The sequence below is a fragment of the Trachurus japonicus genome, chromosome 2, assembly GCF_045865225.1.
Source record: "Trachurus japonicus isolate A0001 chromosome 2, Traja_1.0".
NCBI classification, from domain to species: Eukaryota; Metazoa; Chordata; class Actinopteri; order Carangiformes; family Carangidae; genus Trachurus; species Trachurus japonicus.
Window position 1 is genome coordinate 8,968,530 of NC_140908.1, and position 26,591 is coordinate 8,995,120.

At 44.3% G+C, this 26,591-nt stretch overlaps 1 protein-coding gene across 4 annotated transcripts in view; it reads left to right on the top strand.

The window, feature by feature from the left end:
* LOC146990778 (histone deacetylase 4-like) overlaps positions 1 to 26,591 on the top strand; it is a 48,140-nt gene that overhangs the window by 13,405 nt on the left and 8,144 nt on the right. For 3 of the 4 annotated variants that reach the window (XM_085799178.1, XM_085799172.1, XM_085799194.1), the window contains 9 exons: positions 7,077 to 7,420; positions 12,070 to 12,220; positions 13,853 to 13,976; positions 15,788 to 15,906; positions 21,513 to 21,641; positions 21,761 to 21,870; positions 22,614 to 22,748; positions 22,842 to 23,034; positions 24,981 to 25,204. In XM_085799178.1, the coding sequence (XP_085655304.1) occupies positions 7,077 to 7,420; positions 12,070 to 12,220; positions 13,853 to 13,976; positions 15,788 to 15,906; positions 21,513 to 21,641; positions 21,761 to 21,870; positions 22,614 to 22,748; positions 22,842 to 23,034; positions 24,981 to 25,204 (1,529 nt within the window). Of the gene's footprint in view, positions 1 to 4,124; positions 4,365 to 7,076; positions 7,421 to 12,069; positions 12,221 to 13,852; positions 13,977 to 15,787; positions 15,907 to 21,512; positions 21,642 to 21,760; positions 21,871 to 22,613; positions 22,749 to 22,841; positions 23,035 to 24,980; positions 25,205 to 26,591 lie in introns of those variants that run through there. The other variant, XM_085799186.1, reaches the window with a different exon arrangement.

Below are 26,591 nucleotides of genomic sequence, written 5' to 3' on the forward strand. Positions count from 1 at the left end.
GGAAGCTTAAAAAAAAAACACAACAAAGTTTCATCTTCACTTTGACCCAGCTCGTCTTCTCTTTCGTGTCCTAAACCTTCGCAGGCCTCGCACATCCTCTCATGTTGTTGGGGTTATTTTCCGCGCGCCTCCGGCAAGGCTGATAAAATATTGAAATTCACTAGAGTGACTTCATCACATATTCTCGAAATCTGTTGTCTTGGATACGGAGCTGCCGCGGGGAGGTGGGGGGAGTTAGTAGCGCGCACGCATGTGTGTGTGACCCGCACCGTTTGGATCCGCCGCTCGCAGGAAGAGGAGAGTGCACCTGTCTCAGAGCGCCGGTAGTTGTTGCATCCCTCCACTCCAGCCCCGAGTGTTTTCCCTCACAGAAAATGCGTATGTGTTTTCCAACACCGTGGTGGCCTGACCTCGGTGTAATCAGATGCTGGTGCACGCGCTGGATGGATGCAAAGCAGTGGTTGCTGCACCTGCAGGTCAAGTTACGTGACTCAAAGAAAACACCTGAGTTCGGTTTCACTCAAAGCAGCACTGCCGGATTTCAGTGACTCTCCTTTTTTTTTTTTTTTTTGACTGATTTGAACTTTTGTTATGATTCATCTAACCAATAATTTCACCTTGCAAAAGTGAAATTAGAGCTGAAGCAATAAATCCATCAGCACAGAAAAGGAATCAAGAGATATTCTGTTGAAGTCTTTCTCTCTGTGAGGACTTCACTGCTTTCTCTCCTTTGTAATGTTGTTTTTGTGTCATTACAAAGAAATGGAAAAAATAAATCAACTACTATTTTGGTTTAAAAAAAAAAAAAAGAATAACCAAAGCAGTTCTGTAATTTTCAGTGTTGATTTGCTGCATGTACTATGTCATTGCACAATTGATATTTTTTGGATTGTGGACTGTTATCAGACAAAATGAGTTACTTACTGTTGTCTTTCTTTGAAAAATGAATTCAGTTATAATTCTCTTCATAGAAATGTCCAGGTTATCCAAATGACAGCACAAAAATACAGGAGGACGATTTAGATTTTAAAGTAAAAGTATAACCAACTCTCCAACAATAAATATGTTGCATAAACGTAAAGAAATAATATGTTGATCCAGTTTATTTAATCTTAACTATTCCACATATAAAAACTGTAATTATGACAATTTGATTATAATCTGAAGTAATGCGTTTGGATCACTGCTTTGGTAAAAAAAGTGTTCTTTCTCCTTGATACCAGTGCTGTCCCAGGCAATGACATGTTACACAACAGATGGTGGACCAGAGGCCGAGATGCACGTACTACACCTCAACCTTCACACGTCGTCCCTTTCTGTGTCTTGTGTGTTATGTCTCACCCATCTCCTTCCTCTTGAGCCGCGACGCTGCAGACTGTTGTATGATGTCACTGAGACCGCGACAAGCCAGAGCTTGCTTTCGGCAGAACAGGACTCGCTGCACCTCGACACGTCCCTCTGTCACACCCTCCCTGTTCCTTTACTTCTCCTGTCAGAGGAGCTCCGTCTTGTTTCCTTCTTTTTTCTCTCTCTCCTTAAGGAGGTCACGGTGCCATTTCGGGGCGAGATCGCAATCAGCCTTTTTGCTTAGCCCGTAACCGAGAAAGCTCTTATCGTCTCCAAGAGTTTGAGCTTTCACAGAGGCGAAACTCTAATTCAGAGCAGCTGTGAGAGTCAGCGGGAGAACGTAAGGTACGGCAATGTTCATCCAACCCACCCTGAGAGACCAATCAGTAAGCCAACTACAGCTTTTTTCCACCATCAGCAGATGTGCTACTTGTTGCCTCTCCTCTCGCCCTGCTGCGAAATTCACTGTGAAACCCTTTACAGAATATCTCCCCTTCATTGTGCGTATTTTTTATTTTTTAAAAAGACCTCCGCCACATTTTACTGAAGCTGCTCTTCCAGGCTCAGTATGACATCTATTAAGCCTAACGAGTGTGGAGCTCCGGCAGTCCGACCGTGGGATATACACTCGGTGAACCGAGTCTCAAATCAGAGACGCCAGCCCTCTGCATTGTCTGGTATAAATAGATCTGCAATTGGAGCCAGAAGAGTTGTTGAGGGTGCCCGAGGGGATGTAAACAGATTGTGATTTGTTGCGGGGAGATGGAGGGAAGAAAGGTGGGAGGGAGCTGCCGAGCGGGGAAGGACGGCGGAGAACGGCCGGAGGATAGGACGAGGAGAGGGTAGAGAGAGAGAGGAACCTGCTGAAAGAGGGGGGTGGGGGGTGAATCGGTTCAGAGAGAGAAAATAGCTCCAAAGAGTCGAATAACCTGTAATAATGCCATGAACGGACAGTCTGTTGCATATCAAACGGATGGGTTCCCTTTTATACGGTATTTTACATGAAGATATACTGTGTCAAAAATCTGCAATATCCACAAGTTTCCAAACATCAAAAACGTAAGCCGGTTTTGCTCTTCCGGTGGAATTGTATGTTTACGTTTCCAAGGTTTCAGTAGTTGTCATAGTTGCGGTAAACCCATGATCTATAACACTGACTTTTAACAATGGATGTCCCATTTGTGTGATATCCATTGTTAAAAGCTGGTATGATGATCCATGCGTTTTCCAGATTTTCAATGGAAAAAAAGAGAGAAAAGATCCATGCATTTACCACAACTACTGAAACCATGGAAACGTAAACATACAATTCCACGGGAAGAGCAAAGCCGGCTCACGTTTTTGACGTTCGGAAAAATGGTGGATTGCATTGTGGATCCAAGGGGGCGGAGCTTCGAGTGGTGACTGTTTTGTTGTGACATCACAAAGTGCAGGAAGTCCTGATGGCTGTTTCTAAATACAGGCTCTGTGCATTACTCTGTGGAGTGAGGCTTTGATGCGTTCACAGCACTAATACAGAAGCTAGACTATATTTATAATAAGAAAAGACGTGGAAATCTCACTGTGTGGGACCTTTAAGGAGACTGTCTGTCAGTGTGTCAAAGGAAAGAAGAGAACAGGGACAGAAACGCTGGGTCTCCTCTCTGTGAAGTCTGTGCTGAATCAGCCTTTAGATGCTGCAGGAAACTTTATTTAGAGGAAACACCGTCAGAATGGGAATGAACTCCTCGCATCAAACCCGCGCTGATCCAGGTGAAGTTGTCAGTTGTGTAAGATCCCAGGAAGCCGCTCCGCTGTCGCCCGAGACGGCACGTTGGTCTTTGTTTTGCTTTTCTCCGCGTGCCCCCATATTGTCTCCAATCGGTCACACATCAGTAAACTGAGGTACGTGTTTGACGTCACTGCTTGTATACAGAGATGTGCCGATAATCAGAGTTTATCTTAGTCCAGTGGCAGCCAGGACCTCTCCTTGGCCATCAGTGCTGTTTTAAACCTGCATAGTGTACGCACCACCATGCATGTCAATGAAGTGTTTGTACAAACAGCCCAAAACAAGAATAGATGCTTCTGTGACCCCAAACACGTCCATCTGTTTCTGCACTTCTGTACTTGGAGGTGTATTACATGAAATAAATAATTATTGTTCATACTAACACCTTATTTACATTATGATCCTGCAGAATTTAAATATGCTGGGGAGCCTCCCTGTGGGGAAAGTCCTTACTCGGCTTCACCTGAAACCATTTTGTGGTTTTATTTGTTTGGGAGATGCTGGCAAATTCCAGGCCAGGAATTTGAGCACAGAGTATTAAACTGCACGAGAGAGAGAGAGCGAGGAGGGGGGGGGTGGGAGAGGTGGTTATTATGCTGTAAGTAGGGGAGGGAGGGGGGAGGGGGGGTGGAGGGGGTATTGCATGCAGCCGAATGGGACGTCTGCAAGTGAGTTGGAGAGGGAGGCAGAGACATTTGAAGCACTACAAACTGGCGTGGAGGGTTTTCCTTGGCCTGAGAAGCAAGGAAAGCAGGTCGAGCGGGGAAAAGAGCAGAGAGGGTGAGGAGAAAGAGAGGGAGAGAGGGAGAGAGGCAGACAGAGCGAGCGAGAGAGTGTGCTCCGTGTGTGTGCGTGTGCTCTGTGTGTGTGTGACGTTGGTTCCTGGAAAAGCAGAGGGCTGCAGAATAAACAGGCTGCATGCCTGAGACTGCCCTGTGATGTCACCACTGGGCAAACGACTGACGAGGGGAGGAGAGAGAAAGGAGTAGAGAGAGAGAAAGAGAGAGAGAGAGAGAGACGCCCATCAGGTTAAAACAGGCAACGGGATGAACGAAGAGCCAAAGTGACGGAGGGAGAGAGCAAAGAAGAGAAGTCCGATGAGCAGGAGAGGGAGCGTACTGTCATTCCCTGGAACAGACTGAAGGAAGAAGAAGGGAGGAGGAGGAGGAGGTGCAGTGATAAGGAGGAGAGGAGGCTGCTAAAAAGAGGAAAAGGAAGAGGAGGAGGAGGAGGAGAGCACTGATGGGTAACGACAGCACAGATTCCCACCTCTCTCTCTGTCTCTCTTTCTCTCTCTCTGTATCTCCCGCTTTTGTGCGGGGAGCAATTAGCGCTGCCGCTGTGACAGAGATGCCATGCGAGGTGTGTTTTGTGCATTTGCGTGCGTCACTATCAATAAGTGTTTGGAGGCTGTTTGTGTTTGTGTCAGGGACTCAATAGCTGTGGAGGAACATTTTGTACAAGGAGAGTGTGTGTGTGTGTGTGTGTGTGTGTGTGGATGAGTTATGGATTTGCATTAGCCAAGACCGGAGCTGCAATGCTTTGACAAGTGCAGTTTTTCAGTCTTGATCACATCTCTCCTGCTCTGTGCTTCTAATTTTTCCTCTAATACTCCTCTAATACATCAGCTTTTTCCTGTGCAAGGAAGATGAGACGAGGGAAAAAATGTTTGAATGTTAAAAATGAGTCTTTTCTATCGCCCTAGAGACGTCACCGGTCTCAGCACATGTTTACCTTTGACGTCAGCTTGCAGCCCAACCTGAAGACTTAATATGGAGTCCCTGCTGCTTTCAGCCGTCAGCCAAAGCTCCTGAACAGTCAGGGAGACGTCGACCCGGGATCTCAGACTGTGAAGTGATGAAGATAAAAATCAAGACACAACCACAAGAAAGAACTTCCCTTCAAGTCAAGAAATAGACAAGGCAACTTCCAAAAAACCTCATTCAAATGCAAACCTTCTCTACAGACTCATGATTGGAGGATTTAGTCGTTTACTAACAAGCTTGACTCTTTTCCTCAGGTCTTAAGTGGCATAAAAACAAAAGACAAAAGACGCTGTCGCTTTAATTACTGTGAACTTTGGTAGCCTGTGTCGAAAATCTGATCTTGTAGCTTCTTTTCTCTGTGGGAAATTGAGACTGAGGTGATGACACATTCATTCATTTCCTCTTTGGATGGCTTCAAAGCAGATTTCTAAATCAGAGCACAGAAGTCTGAAACTGAGATTCTCTTCTTATTAAAAGTGTTTGTCACGCGTCGCTAACCCTCTTCCGTCAACTACTGACTCATATGTTGTTGTCATCCCACACATGACGGCGGTCCTCGAGGACTTGTTGCATGTTATTGCTCTGTTCTCCCGTGGCGTGCATGACTATGACTGCGAGGGTGCAATTCACCTGCTGCACAAAGACGAAAAAAAAGAAGGCCAACGATAAGCGATAACATCTACACAAAGAACAACATGCAGAAGAAAAAAGAAAAAGGTCTTATGTCTGCAGTTTAAAGAATCCCCTATGAATGCTTTACGGCTTTACTTGTCAGACGTGGCACGACTGAGATGGTGATGTATCATGGATCAAATCTGAAGAGAGTGCGTCTGTTTTGGGGCTTGACAAATGCAGGAAATGTGGTCCCCGGCTCAGAAGTTGAAGTGGAAATGAAAATAAATCAGTGATATGCTTATAATGGTGCTTCTAGAGAAAGAGAAGTGTCTGTTTCCTGTCTGACACTCCTCAAATCAGTTGAGTAATATAACTAGCATTTACGATCATCAGAGCCCTCCTGAAGGTTTTTCCACACTTTCATTGTGTTTTATGGGATTTTCTTCAAGACTTGAGTGCAACCGACAAAAATATATAAGTGTACATTTGCAACAGGATAATACTCGCAATGTGTTTCCTCATGCAAGTGTACCTGTGCGTTTGTTTGTGGCTCGGTCACCCTGCTATTAAGTGTGCAGAGCGGTGGCGTGTTTGCCTCTTTAATAACACAGCTAAGTTCCAGGCAAGTATCTGGCTCTTGCCGCGCTCTCTGTAAACATGTAGGTAAATAATCAGCCAATCGACTCCTATTTATTCAGATTTAATGGGGAGGAAGCCGCGTGATTGGAAGGTTTCCTGTGCAGTGATTTGTGGGTGGCTGGGCCCGGCTCGAGGCCTGCACCTCGACGGGGTCAATGCAATCTTTGTCAGCTGTTGCCGGGCTCCATGTGTAACTGCAGCGTAGGATGTATGCAGCAGATTTTTTTGATTTTTTTGCATATATGCGGATGGACGAAGTGGTCAGAGGTCAGAGAAGGCGACTGACCTGCTGCCTTTTTAGTGTGAGATAATATAACACAGAGTAGAGATGGATGTCATGTTTACATATTTAAGATTTGAAGCCACTGCTCAAATGACAATCAATAATTCTCATTGACAGAGACTTATCATCTTGCATATGACTATAAATGTGTTTTATCTGCAGGCCAAACTCTTCTAATTTGATTTATCATCTGATATCAGATAACAGGCTTAGGTTTTCGATAAGTCATTTCAGCTATACAGTATGTACATGCTGTAAATGTACTGTGTTGTAGTTCCTTTATTTAAATGCAGAACAACTGTAGAAAAATTACTTTCAAAATCATTTGATTTTGATGCTTCAGGATGGATTTTTTCATCTTTTTGCTCCTGCTTAATTTTCTGTCACAGTGCAGGTAGACACATTAAATAACACTTTGAAGAGCTTTGATTTTAAGTCCTCTCCGCTGCACAGCGTCTCCCCGTGCACTTGTACTAACTGTGCAAACACCACTGTGCCTCGGAGGATCAATGTGTTGCACATGAACGTGTCACAGTGATTTACAAAGTGTTTCGATCTGTTTCCTGTTTAAACGTAGCCATTATAAACTCACCAGATGAAAAGGACACACGTACTTTCTGCCTTCAAACCTCTTGTCTCTTTTTCTCTCCGTCAGTGGACATCAACTCGGCGCTGCCCCTGCGTCTCCCCCCGGCCGCCATCCCCATGGACCTGCGCGTGGACCATCACCACCACCAGCAACAGCAGCAGCAGCAGCAGCAGCAGCAGGTGTCCTCGCTGTCGCCGCCCGGTCAGCAGTCGCCCAGCCCCCTCGGTGGGACGGGCCAGGCCGGCGGGGGCGTGGTGGGGGCGTCGGTGCGCGAGCAGCAGCTTCAGCAGGAGCTTCTGGCCCTCAAGCAGAAGCAGCAGATTCAGCGGCAGATCCTCATCGCAGAGTTCCAGCGGCAGCACGAGCAGCTGTCCCGTCAGCACGAGGCCCAGCTGCAGGAACACATTAAGGTACGTCACGTTTCACCATGCAATCTCTGTGATCGGCCTCCTCGGATGTAATCGGCCTTTACTGTCCAGATAAAGTAGCATCATCGATTATTAAAGGGATAGTTCAACATTTGGCAAATTGATCCATTGCCATAATCCCTATACTTTTAGCAGTAGGTTCGTTACCTTTAATTGTCGGTGCAAGCTATTTTTAGAACGGCGGAGCAGAGTCGCAAGCTGCTCAGAGCTACACTATGGAGGCTAATGGGATTTCTTGGTTTCCCTCATCAAACTCATCAAATACACAATCCAACAACTCACAAAACGCTCTGGTGGACAAGTTGTGACCTGCACATTCACCGCGCTATGAGATAATAACAGAACGTTACAAGACAGAGTTGTTTTCCAGGCAAATTCATAGACTGTTTGCCGAAAAACTGCCCCCGACGGGAACACGCATCAGTGGTTTTGCACGAATTTACCTCGAAAACAACTTTGCCTCATGACGTTCTGTTATTATCTCATAGCGTGGTGAATGTGCAGGTCACAACTTGTCCACCAGAGCGTTTTGGAGTTGTTGGATTGTGTATTTGATGAGTTTGATGAGGGAAACCAAGAAATCCCATGAGCCTCCGTAGCGTAGCTCTGAGCAGCTCACGACTCTGCGCCACTGTTCTAAAAATAGCTTGCATCGACAATTAAAAGTAAGGAACCTACTCCTAAAACTATAGCGATTATGGCAATGGGCCAATTTGCCAAAATGTTCAACTATCCCTTTAAACCTGCAGTCGGAACATGTAGATAAACACAGTAAAAGCTGTGGAACAGAGCAGGAGCACCTTTTTATTCCCCCATAATCATCCCAGCAATGGACTTGTCTCCCAAATGTATTTAAAATTTGACTAAACAAAGCGGAGGCAGCTCTTAATTTCTCCTGCCACTGGATTCTTCATTAAGAGGGTGAATTCACCGACAGAGCAGCTCCATCAGCCTCACTTTACTTTGTTTGCTGCAGAGAACAAGGAGCCACTTTGGCTTCATTCATTCAGGGATGGATAAAAGCAAAGTACAAAGATGTATTTGGGTGCAGAAAATACAGTGCGAAAAGACGGACTTTTGTAACACTGCTGCTGCTGTGTTGCATAACTGAACCCGCATGCACCTGTCTCACTTGATATATGAGCATCCAGTAACGCGTAGTGTGTGTTTAGAAAGAGCAGGAGGAGGCACGGAGAGAAAAGAAACGAAATAGACGTTACAAGTCGAACAGTACGTGACACACAACAGAACAAGTTCGGATCATGTGACCAGATCGTAGTGACCTGGAAATACAAAGTGAATCTAGATCAGCACGCCCACACTCCGAAGCTTTAATACATCAGGGCCCGTGAGAGCAGCGACGTGCTCCTGTGGGGCCGGAGTCGTATAAAAATATTCCACTGTTTTAGTTACAAGTGTTTCTGCTGGAAGACGGATCTTACACACGGCTGAACTACTTGCTAGTGCCCAAGTTAAAAGTGATAAAAGTGAGAGGCAAGTTTGAGTTGAATCATTTTTACTGCTCATGTGGAAGTTGGTTCAGACTGGACGTCTGGATGTCGCTTTTTCTTTTCATCATTTTTTACCTCTTTCTTTCCTTCCTCTGTCTGCCATCTTTCCTCTTCCTTCTTTTCCATTTTCTTTCCTCTTTTCCGTCCTTTTGCTTTCTGCCTTCTCAGTCCTCTTGACGTCCTTCTTTCCTCATCTTCTCTTTCTTCTCTCTCTTTTCTTTTCATATTTTCACCTTATTCTTTCCTTGCTTCCCTCTCCTTCCATGTCCATGTTTCTTTCTTTCTTTCTTTCTTTCTTTCTTTCTTTCTTTCTTTCTTTCTTTCTTTCTTTCTTTCTTTCTTTCTTTCTTTCTTTCTTCTCTTGTTCTTCCTCTATTTTCTCACTTTCCCTCTTTTCTTCACTTCTCCCTGTCTCCCCTTCTCTCTTCCTTTCACTCTGTTTTTCAGTCCTCTTTGACGTCCTTCTTTCCTCATCTTCTCTTTCTTCTTTCTTTTTTCTTTTCATATTTTCACCTTATTCTTTCCTTGCTTCCCTCTCCTTCCATGTCCATGTTTCTTTTTTCTTTCTTTCTTTCTTTCTTTCTTTCTTTCTTTTTTCTTTCTATCTTCTCTTGTTCTTCCTCTATTTTCTCACTTTCCCTCTTTTCTTCACTTCTCCCTGTCTCCCCTTCTCTCTTCCTTTCACTCTGTTTTTCAGTCCTCTTTGACATCCTTCTTTCCTCATCTTCTCTTTCTTTTCTTTTCATATTTTCACCTTATTCTTTCCTTGCTTCCCTCTCCTTCCATGTCCATGTTTCTTTCTTTCTTTCTTTTTTCTTTCTATCTTCTCTTGTTCTTCCTCTATTTTCTCACTTTCCCTCTTTTCTTCACTTCTCCCTGTCTCCCCTTCTCTCCTCCTTTCACTCTGTTTTTCAGTCCTCTCAGTCCTTTCTCTTTCTTCTTTATTTTTTCTTTTCATATTTTCACCTTATTCTTTCCTTGCTTCCCTCTCCTTCCATGTCCATGTTTCTTTCTTTCTTTCTTTCTTTCTTTCTTTCTTTCTTTCTTTCTTTCTTTCTTTCTTTCTTTCTTTCTTTCTTTCTTTCTTTCTTTCTTTCTTCTCTTGTTCTTCCTCTATTTTCTCACTTTCCCTCTTTTCTTCACTCCTCCCTGTCTCCCTTCCTGTCTTCCTTTCGCTCTGTGTTTTTTTCGCTCCGCCTCTGGCTGCTTGTTTGACACGTCTTGTTAGCACCTCTCGAGAGCATCTGTCGTGAATCAGAATCTATACGGGAAGTAATTGTGGATGTTTTCGGGTCTCATCTCACCACACTTTGTGCAGGTGAACAGTGTTAATGGGTTTGTGTGTCTTTGCAGTGAGATGTTGCTGCTGCTGTTGAGCGGTGTTGTGATGCTGAGGGATGAGGGATGCTGTCTGCGGGGCCGTCTGGCCTGTGGTGGGGCTGCAGGACCACTCAGGTGGAGGCCAGTGACGCACAGCCTGAGCAGGGAGGCCCGGCCTCAATCAGCCCCATTCACAGCCCCTGTGTACACACACACAGACACATGCACACACACGCGCGCACACACACAGAGTAGTTGTACAGGCATTAAAACATACACACCCTCTCAAATGTCAGCAAACACACTGTCACACTCTTGCCCAGTTTGATTCCACATTAGGGGCAGCAGCGCACTAAACTCATGCACATTCTGCACACACACACACACACACACACACACACCCACACACATTTCTTGCATGTTAACAACAGGAAACTCACAGAGTGGGAGATATTCCTGATGCTCTTGAGAGCATTAGTCGAAAGGCAAAAAAAAAGAAAAAAGGGAAAGTTTGTGTGTGGATCTTTGGTCTGTCGAACCACAGGGGTTTTGGGTGTGTGTGTCTGTGTGTGTATGTGGGTGAGGAGGTTACTTTGAGCCTTCCCACCCACTCAATCCCAGATCCCCAACCTAGATTGAAAGGCAAAAAAAAAAAAAAAAAGCATTGAGGCTTCGTGCTGGAAGTGGGCCAGCTGCAGAGCTGATGGAGCCTTTCTCACGCCTCACCTTCCTCTCACCTTCATCCGCTCATTTACACACACTCTCTCTCTCAAACATTCGATTCACCCGCACGGCAAACACAAGTGCATGTCCCGGCTACTGAACGTCTATTTACAGCGTTTAAATGTTGATTACGTGCAGTTACAGTACCTGATCAAATATTGCCATTGGGGTTGCGATGATGAGGGGGAGAGGAGGAGGAGGAGGAGGAGGGGGCGAGTGTCGATTCCTTGGCACGTCAGAGAGAGGTCATTATGTGGCTGGCTGAGTGCAAGCACAGACAGCTTGCCTATTTATTGTATATTACAGAGACATTAAAGAGTAATTGGGGCTCTTGATTTGGTGCCTTAGGTCGTCAAAATGCATTAAAGCTCAGAAGAAGGTGAGAGCGTGTTTTCACTGTGTGTTTGTTGCGTATAATTGATGCTCTCTCGCCCACAGTGACTCACACTGAGTTCTGGGTCTCGTTCAAGGACACTTTCAGAAAGCGTCGGTGAGAACATACAGGCTTTTATCTGAATTTTATTTTCGACCTTTCGTCTACGGGACAGACAATCAAGACAGTCTGTTTCTTCTGCGTTTTATATTCGGCTTCTGGAAGAAAGGTTTTTGTGTTTAAGGAAAAGAGTGACAAGCATCTATAAAAGCTTTAGTGATGAGGAAGTCAGCAGATTGGTTTATGTGTCTTGATCTCCCACTTAAAGTGTTTATATTTAGTTAGAAGCTTAAGCTTTTGCCCTGAGGTTTTTTGAGAATCGCGAAGGTTTTATTTTGTTCCTGGAAACACCTGTTGGACTCAGTGATGTTGTAGTGAGGTAAAACCAGAAGTGAGATGCAAATAGCAGCTCAAGGATGAGAATTGAATGAATTGATTGAAGTGTCCTCCATGTAATGATGGTATCTTGTGTTCCACCTTAAAAAGCCTAAAAAGCAGTTTGCAAAAAGTGCCCTTGAATCTGCAGGAACATGCAGTTTGAAGTAGTTACAGAGCAGCAATCATCCTCCACTCTTCTCTTCTCTTTTTACTTTGATGTGACCCCGGTGTTTTTCCTCCTCTAACCCCCCCCCCCCCCCCGGCAGCAACAACAGGAGCTGCTGGCGTTGAAGCACCAGCAGGAGCTGCTGGAGCACCAGAGGAAGATGGAGAACCACCGTCTGGAGCAGGAGCTGGAGAAACAGCAGAGGGAGCAGAAGCTGCAGCTGCTGAAGAACAAGGAGAGGGGACAAGAGAGTAAGACATCTGTCGTTCAGTCTTCTCACCTCTCTGGAGCTGTTACATGTTCTCTTTCATTAAAACACATCTTCACACGTGGTAAATTGAATTCTTTCTATACCACATACAGAGCACTGTAGTTTTACTCCTCCTCTCATTCATGCTTCTCATTATAATATTTTAATAAGTGCTGCTATAATGAGAGCAGATTATATAAATTATACTTTTCACCTTATTCGTGTGAATATCACTGAATTTCCTGTCTTGACAATCAGCCTGTTTGGTCTCATGTACCGGGGGTCTGAACCGCTCCATTCACAGAGTGTGTTTGTCTGCATTCAAATGTGTATGTCTCTGTGTGTGTGTGTGTGTGTGTGTGTGTGTGTGTGTGTGTGTGTTTCCATTTTCCTTGGAGAAGCTGTGTGTGTACTGTGGTGAGTTGTATTAGCTGGTGGGCTTGGCGGCGGCGGTGAAGCCGAGTTATTACCGCTGCCTGCTGGATTTCTCTCAACAGTTCATTGACAGAGAGTGGACAGGAGTCCTTGGGAGCAGTTTACACACTATATGGAAAGTGGTCACACACACACACACTGAGGCTGCATCCGTGTGTGTGTGAGAGGGATCACTCAGTGTGTCTGCTCTGTGTGTCCATGTGCAGTCCTGGTGCCTTCAGCTTTTTCAACATTTTGTATTTTCTATTTCTCTGTCCTGCAATTAATTATTTTATCTCATAATTTCCTGAAGGACAAGGTGACATCTTTAAACAGCTTGTGTTTGAAGCCCAATAGATTTGATTTTACAGTTATATAAAACCGAGGGGGAATTTGTCAAAGTGGTTTCAGATTCTGCCGGTCGACATATTGATCGGTCAACTAATCGTTCATGCTCCATCATGAACTGTATTTATCAAGCTGGAAAGACACAAGAAGAGTCATCTCTGTTCCATTTTCTATAATTAGTCGTATATATAACTGCAAGATTACGGTAAAATGAGAGCACACTGGGTCAAGCTGGTTGCCCAGGGGTTTAAGACAGGGTCTTATCATCCTGCGGCTCTCTCCTTTCATGTCCCATAAGCTCTCTGCTCTCTACGACGTAGTAAAGGAAAAAAAAAAGTTGTGTTTTTCCTCCCAAACCACTTAAACCTGACTAAACTCATTATAAATCTATGCAGTGAGCCAAACTGACTGGAAATGTTCACAAACATGTCAAGTGAGTGTTTTGGTGTCTAAAAATATATATAAACTGATAACGTAGAAGATTTCCATTCGAACATCACATAACCTGAATGAATAGTCAGAACACGGCGAATGTAAACAGGACGTGATAAAGGCTGAGACACCGGGGAGTGGGAGGATTTGTTTCAAACGGGGGAAACTAAATATTGATATAAAGATGAATCTTCTTCGGTATAATTGTGGCAAGACATTTTAATCTTTGCAGCAGACTAGAGGATAACATGTGAAAACTGTCCATGATAACTTGGCCTATTTTTCACACTCCGGCACAGACTTTCTACAAGGTCCTAATTATCAGCTGATGTGGCCAATTTCTGTTTTGTTTTTTTTCACAGCTAATAATATAAAACATGTTGTAAAAAGATGATTATTCTCAATATAATAACGTTTCCTCCGTTCCTTTCTACATCAGGTGCCGTCGCCAGCACAGAGGTGAAGATGCGCCTGCAGGAGTTCGTCCTGAACAAGAAGAAGGCCCTGGCCCAGCGCAGCCTCAACCAGGGGGGGCTCCCCAACGACGCTCCCTACTGGTACCGGTGAGGAAGGAAGGAGTTGTGTATAAGTACAACAGATGCATATACAGGGTTCTTACGGATCCTTAAAAAGGCATTGAATTCATTAATCTAAAAACAAGGCCTTAATTGGCATTAAAATGTCTTAAATCAATTTTTCAAAAGTCTTAAAAATGTTAACACATGGTAAGTGGTATTTTATAGTTGTAATTAGTCTCAAATCTCAAAATTGTTAACATTCCGACATAGAGAAGTTAGTGGCGGCCGTCAACGCTAAATTTCTCACCGCCAACAGCTCCCAAGTCAGTGGTTTTTTTTTTCTGGACTTTTTATGCATTTATTTTGAAAGGACAGATGGAAAGAGACACAATCCAATGTTCATGTAGCAGTCACTTTACCTTGGATCACATAGGAAAGTGGGTAAAATCGTCCCTAACCCTATGTAATTGATTTGGTGTTTTTTTTCTTTTTTCTGCATTTGTGTTTATTATGAAGTCAGTCTTAAATTTCATTTCAAGTGGCTTTAAAAAAGTCTTAAAAAGTCTTAAATTTAACTTTGCTTAAGCTGTAGGAACCCTGATATAGATCTACGGTACCTGCTGCTCACAGTGGTGCAGCAAACCCAGCCAGTGGTGTGTGTTACATAGTAACGCAAAAACCTCCTGGCATGTTTTGACATCATGGAAAAAATCAATGTCAACCCCAGCAGTTAAATATAATATAAATATAAATTTGGAGGGTAAATCTCTCTCTGACAGGCAGCAGATGAATAATGTATTGGACTGTGTCTTAATCTATCAGCAAGCTTCCCCTCTTCTTTACCTGCCACACTATATGAGCCCGACTCAGAGGGTTGTAGAACAAAGACAGGACCACACTTGCACGCACGCACACACACATGTGGGGGCAGGATATTGGAACCTGATGATAGGGGCTCTAACACTGAAGACCTGGCCTTGACTGTTTATTGTAGCATCTCTGGAGCCCGTTGCAGGTGTGTACACTCGCCGTTTCCTCTTCGCCGTCCGTCACATGCGTTGGAAACACCGACTGGAAACGGTGGCCTTGGAGATTCATTATGCAAATTTAAACACAGATAATCCATTTAGGGAAAACTCCTGCATTCAAAATATTATATTAAATATCGGTGAGGAAGAAATGAAGATGTGCCTGTGCAGAACACTCGGGTTGGGTTGCACCGACTGCACTACTTGGTTTGTAACATCATCTCGCTCAGGCCTAAACTATTTGAACAGTGTCGCCGAGTGCTGGACATTATTTCTTAATTATGTTCTGCGTGGTTATATGTTTCATTTTGACACCATAAGTGCTCTGAAACCATAAAATGCAAACACAGCCAAATAAATAACGTTACATAATCTCGATGTGTGACCCAGTGAAACACCCACAAGTGTTGACTCTCAGCAGCGTCTCTCTCTCTCTGTCCTGTCTCACTCCTTCACTACTTTTTTTTTTTTTTACTTTTTTTTTTTTTTTAGCCACTCTCTGGACTCTCTGCCCCCTCGGTTTTTGAAAAGAGATGAGCGCGTGTGTACATCCGCTCGTCAGGAACATGCATTTGGGTCGAAGCCAGCTCGGCTTAACACCACCTTATTCTGTAGGCAGTGAACAGATGGCAGCACATGTCTGCAGCCTTGCCAGGGCATTTGCACGATGCTCTAATCATACAGATCTATGACAGCCATGAAGTTAGTTACTTTGTTGGGATTACTCATTCAGTCACATGTCCACAGTGTTTGGCCTTGTTTCATATGATTCTGTGATACCGGCTGCATATTTAACACTGTGTATGTATGTGTGTGTGTGTTCTGTAGCAAAACCCAGCACAGCTCTCTGGACCAGAGCTCGCCTCCACAGACTGGCATGTCCACCTACAACCACCCTGTGCTGGGCGTCTACAACCCCCGTGATGACTTCCCACTGAGAAAAACTGGTACGTCTCACACACACACACACACTTTCACACACACTCAGTTTTGGCAGTTGCAGACTATTTGCTCCTGTGCAGGCTCACGTTTGGAGAGGATTAAACAGACGCACACACACATTTTGGAATTGTAATGTCCAGTCGCGGCTATGCAGACTCACGTCGAGCATAATTTAGATGGCATCAGAGCTCCACACCATTAATCACATCCACATTAGGCTGTCAAGGTCTCCCAGCATCCCCCACATGAGAGTGTTAGAGTGCATGTAAGCGTAGGTGGTTCAAAGGTTCAACAGAATGAGAGTTCAATAGAGTGAGAGAGGTGTTTTACCATTTTTAGCACCTGACGCTTTATTAGATTTTAATAGTTCCTTCACCTCAGGAGTTGTTTTGAATCAACTGTCGTTCAGCAGAATCTGAAGAGACCCGGGCTCGGCGCTGACAGTCTTAATAATTGCAAAATTAGCTTTTTAAACAAGATTTAGAGCAGGCAGCTCAGAGTCCTGAAGGTCTCTTCTCTTCTCTGAAGGTTGTTTAAGATTGTGTTTAAGACTGATATTTGGACCTTTCTGCTGTGTTTAATTTGTTTGATGATTGCATATTAAAACTAAGTGGCTCTGACAGATTTTACCTGAGGGCTGTGTCAGTTGGGAGCACCTCCTCTTGCAGCGTAGCAATTAGTTTCGGGGTTCCCCAGGGCTCGATTTTCGGCCCTTTATTGTTTTCAATTTATGTGCTACCTCTGGGTCAAGAAACTCACAACAGCAATATTTCTTTTCGGCGTAATGATGATGAGACTCCATCAGATCTCTCCTCTGTGTACTCACTCATAACTTTGCACTCATCAAGGCACAAGTGATGTCTTAGCAGCATGTTCTGAAAGGCTCTGGTCCAACTGGACAAAAAGGAGGCCAAAAATCTTAGCAGTGGTTTTTGTCTTGAATTTAAATGTCACTAAACGTCTTAGTGACGTAGCTGGCACATAAAACCGATTCCTGGTCCAGCTGGGTGTACACTGCAAGAGCAAGCCATAGATTTTTTGGGTAAATTTTGACCAAACCTTCACATTTTCAGGCATTGGTACTCATTATTCATATCCAAAAAGTCAGTTGACCCCTTTTAGCTCAGTTAAGGCGAAATTTAAGCACATCTTGTCCAATTATTGCCACATTTGCAGCGATTACCTCGATTTTAAATGAGTTTAACTCTGTTAAAATAAGCTGACTGTCTTTTGTTCTTCTTGCTAGAAAGCACTTAGGGAACTTGTTTCGGGAAATGTGCCATTCAAATAAAGGTTATTAACCGGCTGCACTTCAACCCAGACACAGTTGTGCTGGAAGTAGTAGCTGAACTACAGACTGTACTATAGGCTTTTTCAGAAGCAGGGAGTATTTTCTTTTAATGGGTGACAAACCTTGTCAAAAATCATAACAAGTGTTGAGGCTCTGCAGAATGCACCACTGGAAAAATAGTTTCCTCGTGGTCGACAATCTTCACATTTTCAGGCTTCAGCGCTCAAAGTACAGAAGCTTTCACAGAGTAAAACCAGCTGTTTGCTGCGTCTTTTCGTCAGGTGTGTGTATGTGTACGGCTCTGTGTGTGTGTGTGTGTGTATAAAGTGCGAGTGGTGTGTGCGGTGGTGTAGCTGTGAAGCAGCGGTCGTCTTACAGTCCAATTATTCACTTAGTGCGGCGGCAGGCGGCTACAGCCAGCGCTCCAGCCCTGTTGACTCTGAGCCTCCAGGCTGTTGGATACGACAGCAGATAGACCACAGTTGACACTGGCCCACACAGCCACATTCCACCCTGGGAGAGCAGAAGAAGAAGAAGAAGAAGAAGGAGAAGAAAAAGAAGAAGCAAAAGGGTGGGAGGAAGCTAGAGATGTTGAGAAAGAGAAGTGGTGAAAGGGGAGGTAGCAAGAGACGGAGGAAGATGAGGGAAAAGGAAGATTTGGGTGGCACCGATCGCTGACCATTAAAAGGATGGAGGGTGAACGTGAAGCAGAGAAATGGATGATGACAAAACGAGAGGTTGGGTTTCATCTCAATCCAGCGAACTGATGTGACAAAGAAAAAAAAAGAAAAACCTGCCTCATGTTGGCGGGGAGTGAAAAGATCGTCCCTGGAGTGTCAGTTCGTCTCTTGATTTCTATAAGGCCGAGGATTGTGCTCGACTGCAGAGAGAGGAGGGGACCTGTGCCACCCTGATATTTGCCCACAGCGATGACGTGCTTTGCGGGGTTTACTTATGGTAATGCCAGCTCCGGAGAGGTTAGAGGCCCTTTTATATCACCGCCTGGCCATAAAGTAGACAGGACTGGCACCCAGGGCTCCCAGCAACGGTCAAAGGTAGCAACAGCACTCTTTTGTGCACATCCCATGTTAGTAACATAGCACAGCTGATACAGCAGAAAGCTAAATGTTTATGATGGATTGTGTATAGGTGTTAAAGTGGTAATCCTCGAGATGTCAGTCTTCGTTACTGTGGTAACTGTGGTAACGGCTACTATAACTCAAATTACCTTATAATACGTTTCGCTGTGAATCGCGTGACAAGAGATGCTTCCTGAAAGCCCGAGTATCAACCTCACTGGAGCCGCCTTCAGTCACTAATTCTTCTACAGTGCAAATTAAGGGGTGAGAGAGAATCACATGAACATACAGTATGCCTTGTGTTGGCATGTTCTCACTGGGGTGGGAAAGTTTGAGACCCTTTGACCGGCCATGCTCTTTGACAAGGGCAGAGCAGGGTGTACCATTCCTGTCCTTTCAACTGATGAGCCTAACTGGGGCAGTCGGGGCTTCACATGGACACAATGGCACATAGGCAGACTGGTACTGTACAGAGCAGTTGAAAACCAGACTGTGCTGCTCGCTCCATGAATAGAAAGCACCGTGTCGCTGTCTGAATACACAACCTTTCACCTCTGCTCTGAGGCCCAGTTATAACAAAACAACAATGCACCATTTGTGCATTGATACCATGTGTGATTACATGTGCTCATTCTTCCCGAAGTGTAAAACAAAACTGAGACACTGACTGGCCCATGTTAAAGGGATAGTTCAACATTTTGGCAAATTGGCCCGTTACCATAATCCCTATAGTTTTAGGAGTAGGTTCGTTACCTTTAATTGTCGGTGCAAGCTGTTTTTAGAACGGCGGAGCAGAGCGGTAAGCTGCTCAGAGCTACGCTACGGAGGCTTATGGAATTTCTTGGTTTCCCTCATCAAACTCATCAAATACACAATCCAGCAACTCCAAAACACTCTTGTGGGCAAGTTGTGACCTGCACATTCACCACGCTATGAGATAATAACGGAACCTACTCCTAAAACTATAGGGATTATGGCAATGGGCCAATTTGCCAAAATGTTGAACTATCCCTTTAAAGCTTAGTAAATAAATACACATCACATCACTTCTTTGAGGTGAGTGTTCGATTTTCTTCCTCAAACATGGGTATTTTCGCAGCAGCATTTCTATTAACACCACCAGCACCATTGTGTTTTTTTTTCTCAAAGAGCAGAGAAAATCTCTTTTGACATTTCCTCCATTGATTCCATCTGCCTCTGACTATACCTTCTGCTGTCATTACTCTGGATCCCGTCATACTGGATCATTCACCTTTTAAAAAATGTGCTTTCACACCATAGCAACCAAAAACCTAATTGCTCCTTGAACAGGCTAATTACTCTCCCTTTTTTCCTCATTATTCCCTCACGTAGTCACTGTCCTCAGATCAGATTCTGAGAAAACAAGAAACGTTTTGATGGAACGTTTCAAATCCCCGTGGACTGGAAATGCAAAAATAATTTTTCTCCCTTGAAGTATTAAATCAAAATCACTTAAGAAAACCAGACTTAAGGAAGCTCTTGTCATCCATGAAAAGAAGGTTAACCACAGAGGAAATTTGGCGCCTGGCTCACCTTTATGGACGAAGCCTCAGCTTTTGGAAAGAGTGAATAAGGGATGATCTCTCCTCTTTTTTTTCTAGCAGCAATGAGTGTTTAATTTTAATAATAGAACCCAAAAAACATCCTTTCACAAAAGTGGACTGCAGTAACTACATTTGCAGAGAAGAATCTGAGGAGAAAAAAAAGTGGCTTCTTACAGAGTTTTTTTTTTTTAAGGATGGATAGTATGTGTCAGGTATCAGCAGATACTGTACTCACCATAAGGATCTTATGGTTTTTAACTCCTGACTTATTAATGTGCTATTGTAAAACACAATTAAATGTTCAAGCATCAAAATTGATTTTTCAGTAAGAGCAAACGGGTTGGGAAAAGTCAGTGAATTAGCTTTCGTTGAGGCTAGCTCTGGACTGCTGTGGCTTTTACCCATGCTTTTTAATAGAACAGTGCACATTTTAATGGTATGGTTATTTCCATATGGTTAAAGAGATGTCTTAACTTAATTAACACAATATGCAATTTACGGTTTTTCATTTTTTGTGAGATTCTGTCCATTATACCCATTTCCAAAGATCTAAAAAATTAAATTCTGGGGTGAAGGACTTCAGAAATCCTGATAAGAAATAAATTTGTCACCATTTTTAACTCATTTTCCTGGACTGAGTTCCTCCTGTCACTCTGTATTTTCACACTTTAGAGTTCACACTTCACCGTTCCTACGCGTTTATTTATACCTGACACTTATTGGGAATGAGTTCATTTTTGATCGCTCCCTAAAAGAATTCCTGTGGGAAGTTTGCTCCAGGGGAACATGGCTTTTCACAGTGTGTCCCAGTAGCTTCAGCTTTCAAATAAAAGAGCTGGAGTAGCAGATTAATCTGGTTGTGTCATAACCATGGTTAGTTGCGTTCCACATTTGGATTTAGCTCTCCTTTGATGATTAAAAATTGTATAATGAATAGTGAAATTATCTAAGGCAGCTGATTGGCAGGGCAAAGTGCACAGAGCATTAGTCTCTTTGGCCAGTGCCAAGGTGACATGCTGTTCCCCTTGCCCTGTTTCCATTCACAAGTCTGTGACAGCAAACACAAAAGACCAAAAGGCCTTTAGGTAATCAGACATGGCTCCTAAATGAGAGCTAATTGCTTTTTGGTCCCAGTGTCTTTGGGAAAATGGATCAGAATTTGGCTTGTTCAGAAATCATCTGAATAGGAGGCAGGGATGGCAGGGACGACAGATCAATGCGAGCAGCTCCCCCGTTTGTGCCGAAAGCCTGTGAGACTGGAGCTCAGGTAACTCTCCCACCCTTTGGATTGATTTGTCCAAAGCTGCACAGCCGCCTGTTATCTGTTTAGCATCACAGACGCTGACAGGGGTGCTGGCGGCTGAACTGGAGCTGGCACCAAGAACAAAAGTCGCCCAGTTTGAAGTTGTAGTAACAGATGAAGACGTTGAAGTTCGATACTTCAAGCCTAAATTGACTAAAAACACATCATTTATTCCAGCAGAGCAGTTTTTGAATGAAAACAACAAATTAATGATGTCATTTAGTTCCCAGTGACTTCAATGTTTTACCTCTTTTAGAAAAGGAAACACCAGGTGAATAGATCAAATGATGCATGAGCAGTGTTGCAGATGCCAGTCTTGTATTCTTGATGAATGAATGGGTTATTTTATGGTCCGTCACTCTCCTCCTTTCAGCCTCGGAGCCCAACCTGAAGCTGCGCTCTCGGCTGAAGCAGAAGGTGAGCGAGCGGAGGAGCAGTCCGCTGCTGCGGCGCAGAGACAGCCCCATCACCACCGCCAAGAAACGCTCGCTCGACATGGCAGGTGAGAGACATGGTGCTTAAAGTTTTTTTTTAATTTTTAATTTTAGTTTGCTGTGTTTTCTAATAACAACTGTGTGTATTTGATTTTTTTTGTCTTGTCTGCATATGTGTGCGTTTCAGACTCTGCGTGTAGCAGTGCCCCTGGCTCAGGCCCAAGCTCTCCTAATAACAGCTCCAACAACATCCCTAATGAGAATGGCATCACTGTGTCAGTCTCCAATAACACAGAGGTAACACACACACATCCTAATGTTTACTTTCATTCTTTTATTAAAGGCAGTTCTACAGTTTTTCTGCTGATTTATTTCCTCCTCACAAAAAAATGAAATTATTTGGGAACACAAAGTAGTTCTCATTTTATATCAGCCAGCCTCAGCTCAAAAGGCTTTGGAGGAGAGGAACCTTTATAATTTAGGAAGTAACTGTACATTTCAACACTTCAAAACTATAAATAAATTATGCAGCATTTTGCAGCCAGAGAACTGCGCTCCTTTGTACAATGGCTCTGAGTAGCTAATGACGATTTCCCCGCGCGTGGATGTATACTTTCCTTGCATTTACCCGTTTCGTAAGATCATTTAAAGGGGACATATTATGGAAATATCACTTTTTGAAGGCTCTTTAACATATATTTGGGTGTTTGTCTTGCCTCCCACGTGGTTTTACGAGCTGTTCTCTCAGTTGTCTTCCAGTGATGTAACTAACATTCGAAATTGCATGATAATCCCACCCCTACCTGGGACCGGTAAAGGGGCGGGGCAAGCAGTGGTTCATTTGCATTTAAAGGGACAGGCACTGAAACCAGCCGTTCTGAACAGGTCTGTTTTGAGAGGATGAAAAGAGCTGTGATGTTTGATCCTTGGGGTATTTTGACTAAAGCATGTCTCAGACATGGCTTTAAGACACCTAGGAACTATTTTAATTTGTGGAAAGGGGGCATACATAATATGTGTCCTTTAAATGTGCTTCCTAGGTGTCGTTGGCTCAGAGACTGTGCAGCGCTGCCGATCGGGGCTCCCTTAACCAACTGTCCCTCTACACTTCGCCCTCCTTACCCAACATCACCCTGGGGCTGCCCGCCACTGCCACGGCCACTGCTGCTTCCAACGTAAGGAGGAAACCGGCTGTCGAGCTGCATGCACTGTCTGTGACAAATCCATTCAGAGCTGGCCTCAGGTTCATTCTCTCTTTTCCTTCCCAGGTGACCTCAGCCCAGCAGGATGGAGGCCTGCAGCCGGCCCTCTCCCTCAGCCCTCCCTTCCTCTCCGGTGGCCACCTGTCGCCTTACCTGACTGAAGCGGGGGCCGGAACAGGCGGACACGGCGCGCACAGTCCGCTGCTGCAACACATGGTGCTGATGGAGCAGAGCCCGGCACAGAGCCCCCTGGTGACAGGTGAGAGTAGTCACGTTTCAGTCACTGAAAGCTAGCAGCGTAGTTAATGACGACAAATGCGTCTCTCAAATTGAATGAGCCTATGACTGGGAGTAAAATTATCTTCATTCAGCGGCGATGCACGCAGAAAGACAACCATCAGCACACTCACAGAGATGTGTGTCCGTGGTACACTGTGTGCCCGCCACGCTGACAGACGTCCATTCATTAGCCCAAACTAATGAGCTCCTTTCATATGATGGCGTATGAGTGTGACACGACTGCCTTGTGCGCCCTTTCCCATCAGCTCATTCACTCGCTGCTATTTTCAGCAGGACATTAGCAGTGAATGGACAGTGATGCAAATACAGATGCATGTACAGACGTGGACAAAATTGTCGGTACGATTCTGAAAGAAAAAGAAAAGCCCCCAATTGTCACTGAAATAACTTGACACAAGGACTAAAGGATGTTCTCCCAGAAGCTTTGTGGACAGATGAGACAAAACTGGAGCTTTTTGATCCTGTGACTGATCAGTTGCAAGTTAATTCAGTGACATTTGTGGGTTTTTCTTTCTTTAAGTTAAAGAAACGGAAAGGTACCAACAATTTTGTCCACGTCTGTATGTGTATGTGTGTCTGCACAGAAACGTATAGACAAGGACGTGTGCACGCCCACGCACAAGCAGGGAGCGGAGAGTGACTTTTTACAACCCAGATGCATTAAATTAATTCTCAGTCCAGTCATGTCTGTAGCCATGAAAGAAACTTCTGCATATCCAATCACCTCGAACTTTCAGCTCCTACTTTCTTCTAACTCCACTCCGCTGCACCATGTGGTCGTTGTGTATCAGCAGGCTTTTTCGGAAGCAGTTTGAAAACACTCTGCTAATCATTTTCTCTGATGTTTGCGCAGTAATCAAGCTCCTCAGATCATTTCCCAGGCTCAACTCGGGTCTGTTTTCCTACTTTCCTCATCCGGATGGTGCTCTGTAAACGCACCGTGCACTTCTCCTGGCTCCTATCATCACAATAGGAGAATCACAGTATGGCAGCACAGATGGTAGTTTTTATTTGGTTCACAAATACATCTGCTAACTAATCTCAGGTCCAACACCCATAACAGTGAATTAGGAATCCATGTGTTGATGTGTGCATTACGTATTTATCTTAGATTTTAGGAATAGTAAGGTTTGAAGGGTTTGAACTGTTCATTCAGACATGAACACCACGAACCTTTGCTCTCTGCCTCTGACTTTAAATCTGGTAAAAACCATGGCGACTGCTCTGGAAAAGATGTCATATTTCCCCCGAAAACAGAGCGTACAGTCACACAACCATGAATCATTATGACACTCAGTCTAAATAGTCGTTCTGAAAGTTCTGGTGTTTGGACACATCATCATCTAAACTCTTGCCATAGCTTTCACCATAGCTTTTCCTAAAAAGCTCAAAGAGATATAATAAAGCAACATTGTTGTCGTACCTCATGCAAATATACTCTGCTAGATGGGACAAAACTTTAAAAGATGGTTTTTCAGTTGGAGGAAGTTGAATCCTTAAAGGGATAGTTCAACATTTTGGCAAATTGGCCCATTGTCATAATCCCTATAGTTTTAGGAGTAGGTTCGTTACCTTTAATTGTCGGTGGGATTTCTTGGTTTCCCTCATCAAACTCATCAAATACACAATCCAACAACTCCAAAACGCACTGATGGACCTGCACATTCACCATGCCATTCTAAAAACAGTACTGACAATTAATTACTGACAATTTGCCAAAATGTTGAACTATCCCTTTAAATGAATGAAAACAATTTTCAAATCCCACGATTCAACCGGAGAAAAACACACACTTAAAGGAATATGAATGTCTTTGTTTCACTGTGTCAGACTACTAAATGCTCTGTTCTCCTCTGTGGTTTTGGGTTTCACCGTCTCTCTTGTGTTTCCCCCCCCCGTCCCAAGGCGTCAGTGGCATTTCCATGTCGTCGGCCGCCTCCATGGCCAAGCTGCAGCGGCAGCACCGGCCCCTGGGGAGGACTCAGTCGGCCCCGCTGCCCCAGGGGAGCGCGGCCCAGGCCCACGCCCAGGCCCTGGCCCTGCAGCAGCTGGTGGTCCAGCAGCAGCACCAGCAGTTCCTGGAGAAGCACAAGCAGCAGTTCCAGCAGCAGCAGCTCCACCTCAACAAGGTGAGGGGCTCGGAGACACTGAGCTGAGTTGCACAAGTTGCACATTGTTGCTATCGTTTTTTTGTTACATAACATTCGATTAGCGGCTAGATAGAAGAAGCCAAAGATCTGAACTTCACATAAACGGATCATTAATTACCTCTATAGGCCACAGCGGCCTTGCACAGGCGCTGTACTGTAGTTGTTTGTGTAGGCGGCAGCCAGTAACACAGCTAATAATGTGTTGTAGCTGTGTTTATGTGTGAAGTCCTTGCTTTTATTCAGCCCTCGTCTCCCGCTCTCTCTCTCTCGCTGCTCCTCTTGTAGTATTTTTGTTTTGCGAGTAGGAGGAGGCAGGTATGGGTTAACATGTATAGCAGTGTGTGTGTATGTGTGTGAATGTGTGTGTGAATGTTTGCATCCACATCTCTGTGTGACTGTGGCTGAGACAGTTGCCACGGGCTGCGAGGTAACTGCGCGCTGCCATAGCAACAGAGCGGAAGCCTCTGCCTAATATGGTCAGGGAGGAAGTGAGCAGCCGCTGCTCTGGATGGCTTTACCTATTCCAGCAGAGTACTCGCTGGAGGAGAGGTGGGTGGATGAAACAAGGGATTTCCTCTCCTCCTCCTCCTCCTCCTCCTCCTCCTCCCCCGCTCTCTCTCTCTTTCGCTCACTCCCTCCATATGTTTCAGAGCTCTCAAGCGGCAGCTTTTTCACACAAACATCTCTTCAGCAGCCTCTGGCTCCACAAGGACGGGTTCTGCGGGAGTTTTGACTAAAATGAAACATATCCTCATCAAGCTTTGTTTTAGTCTACAGAGTTTATCAGAACACAACACAATGCAGTTATTCAACAGCTATGCCTCTGAGGTTGGTGCCATCATCTGTCTATCTCCAGAGCACCAAATGACTTTACAAAGAGTCCACTGGTGTAATAAATAAATATATTTATTTTCCTTAGTTTTTTCTACTTTCAACTTTTTCTACTTCTTCATATGACAGCACTACAGAATGAATATTCTGAAAATGTCCTGAAAAAACTGTCAGTTACTTGATTGTGCATTTTAGGGCTCTGGTTTTTACAATGATGAACACACAATGAGACCAGCGAGAGTTCTCGTCGCTCACTTTAGCTTCTCTTAGCATTGTGTAAAAACAGAAAACAGGCTCTGCTCAGAGGTTCCATAACATCTCATGTTTGCTTCTCCATACAAAAAAACTAATGTTGCAGTTTTACAGGAGGTTTATACGGCAGATTGTAATCAATTCAAAGATCAGCCGCTACGTTTGATTATAGATAAATCGTCTCAGTCATTTATCCTCCACAAATGCCAAACCTTAACTCCTTGCAACTTCTGAAATGTGAGGATTTATCATTTATCTTTGTCATATACTGTAGGAAACAAAC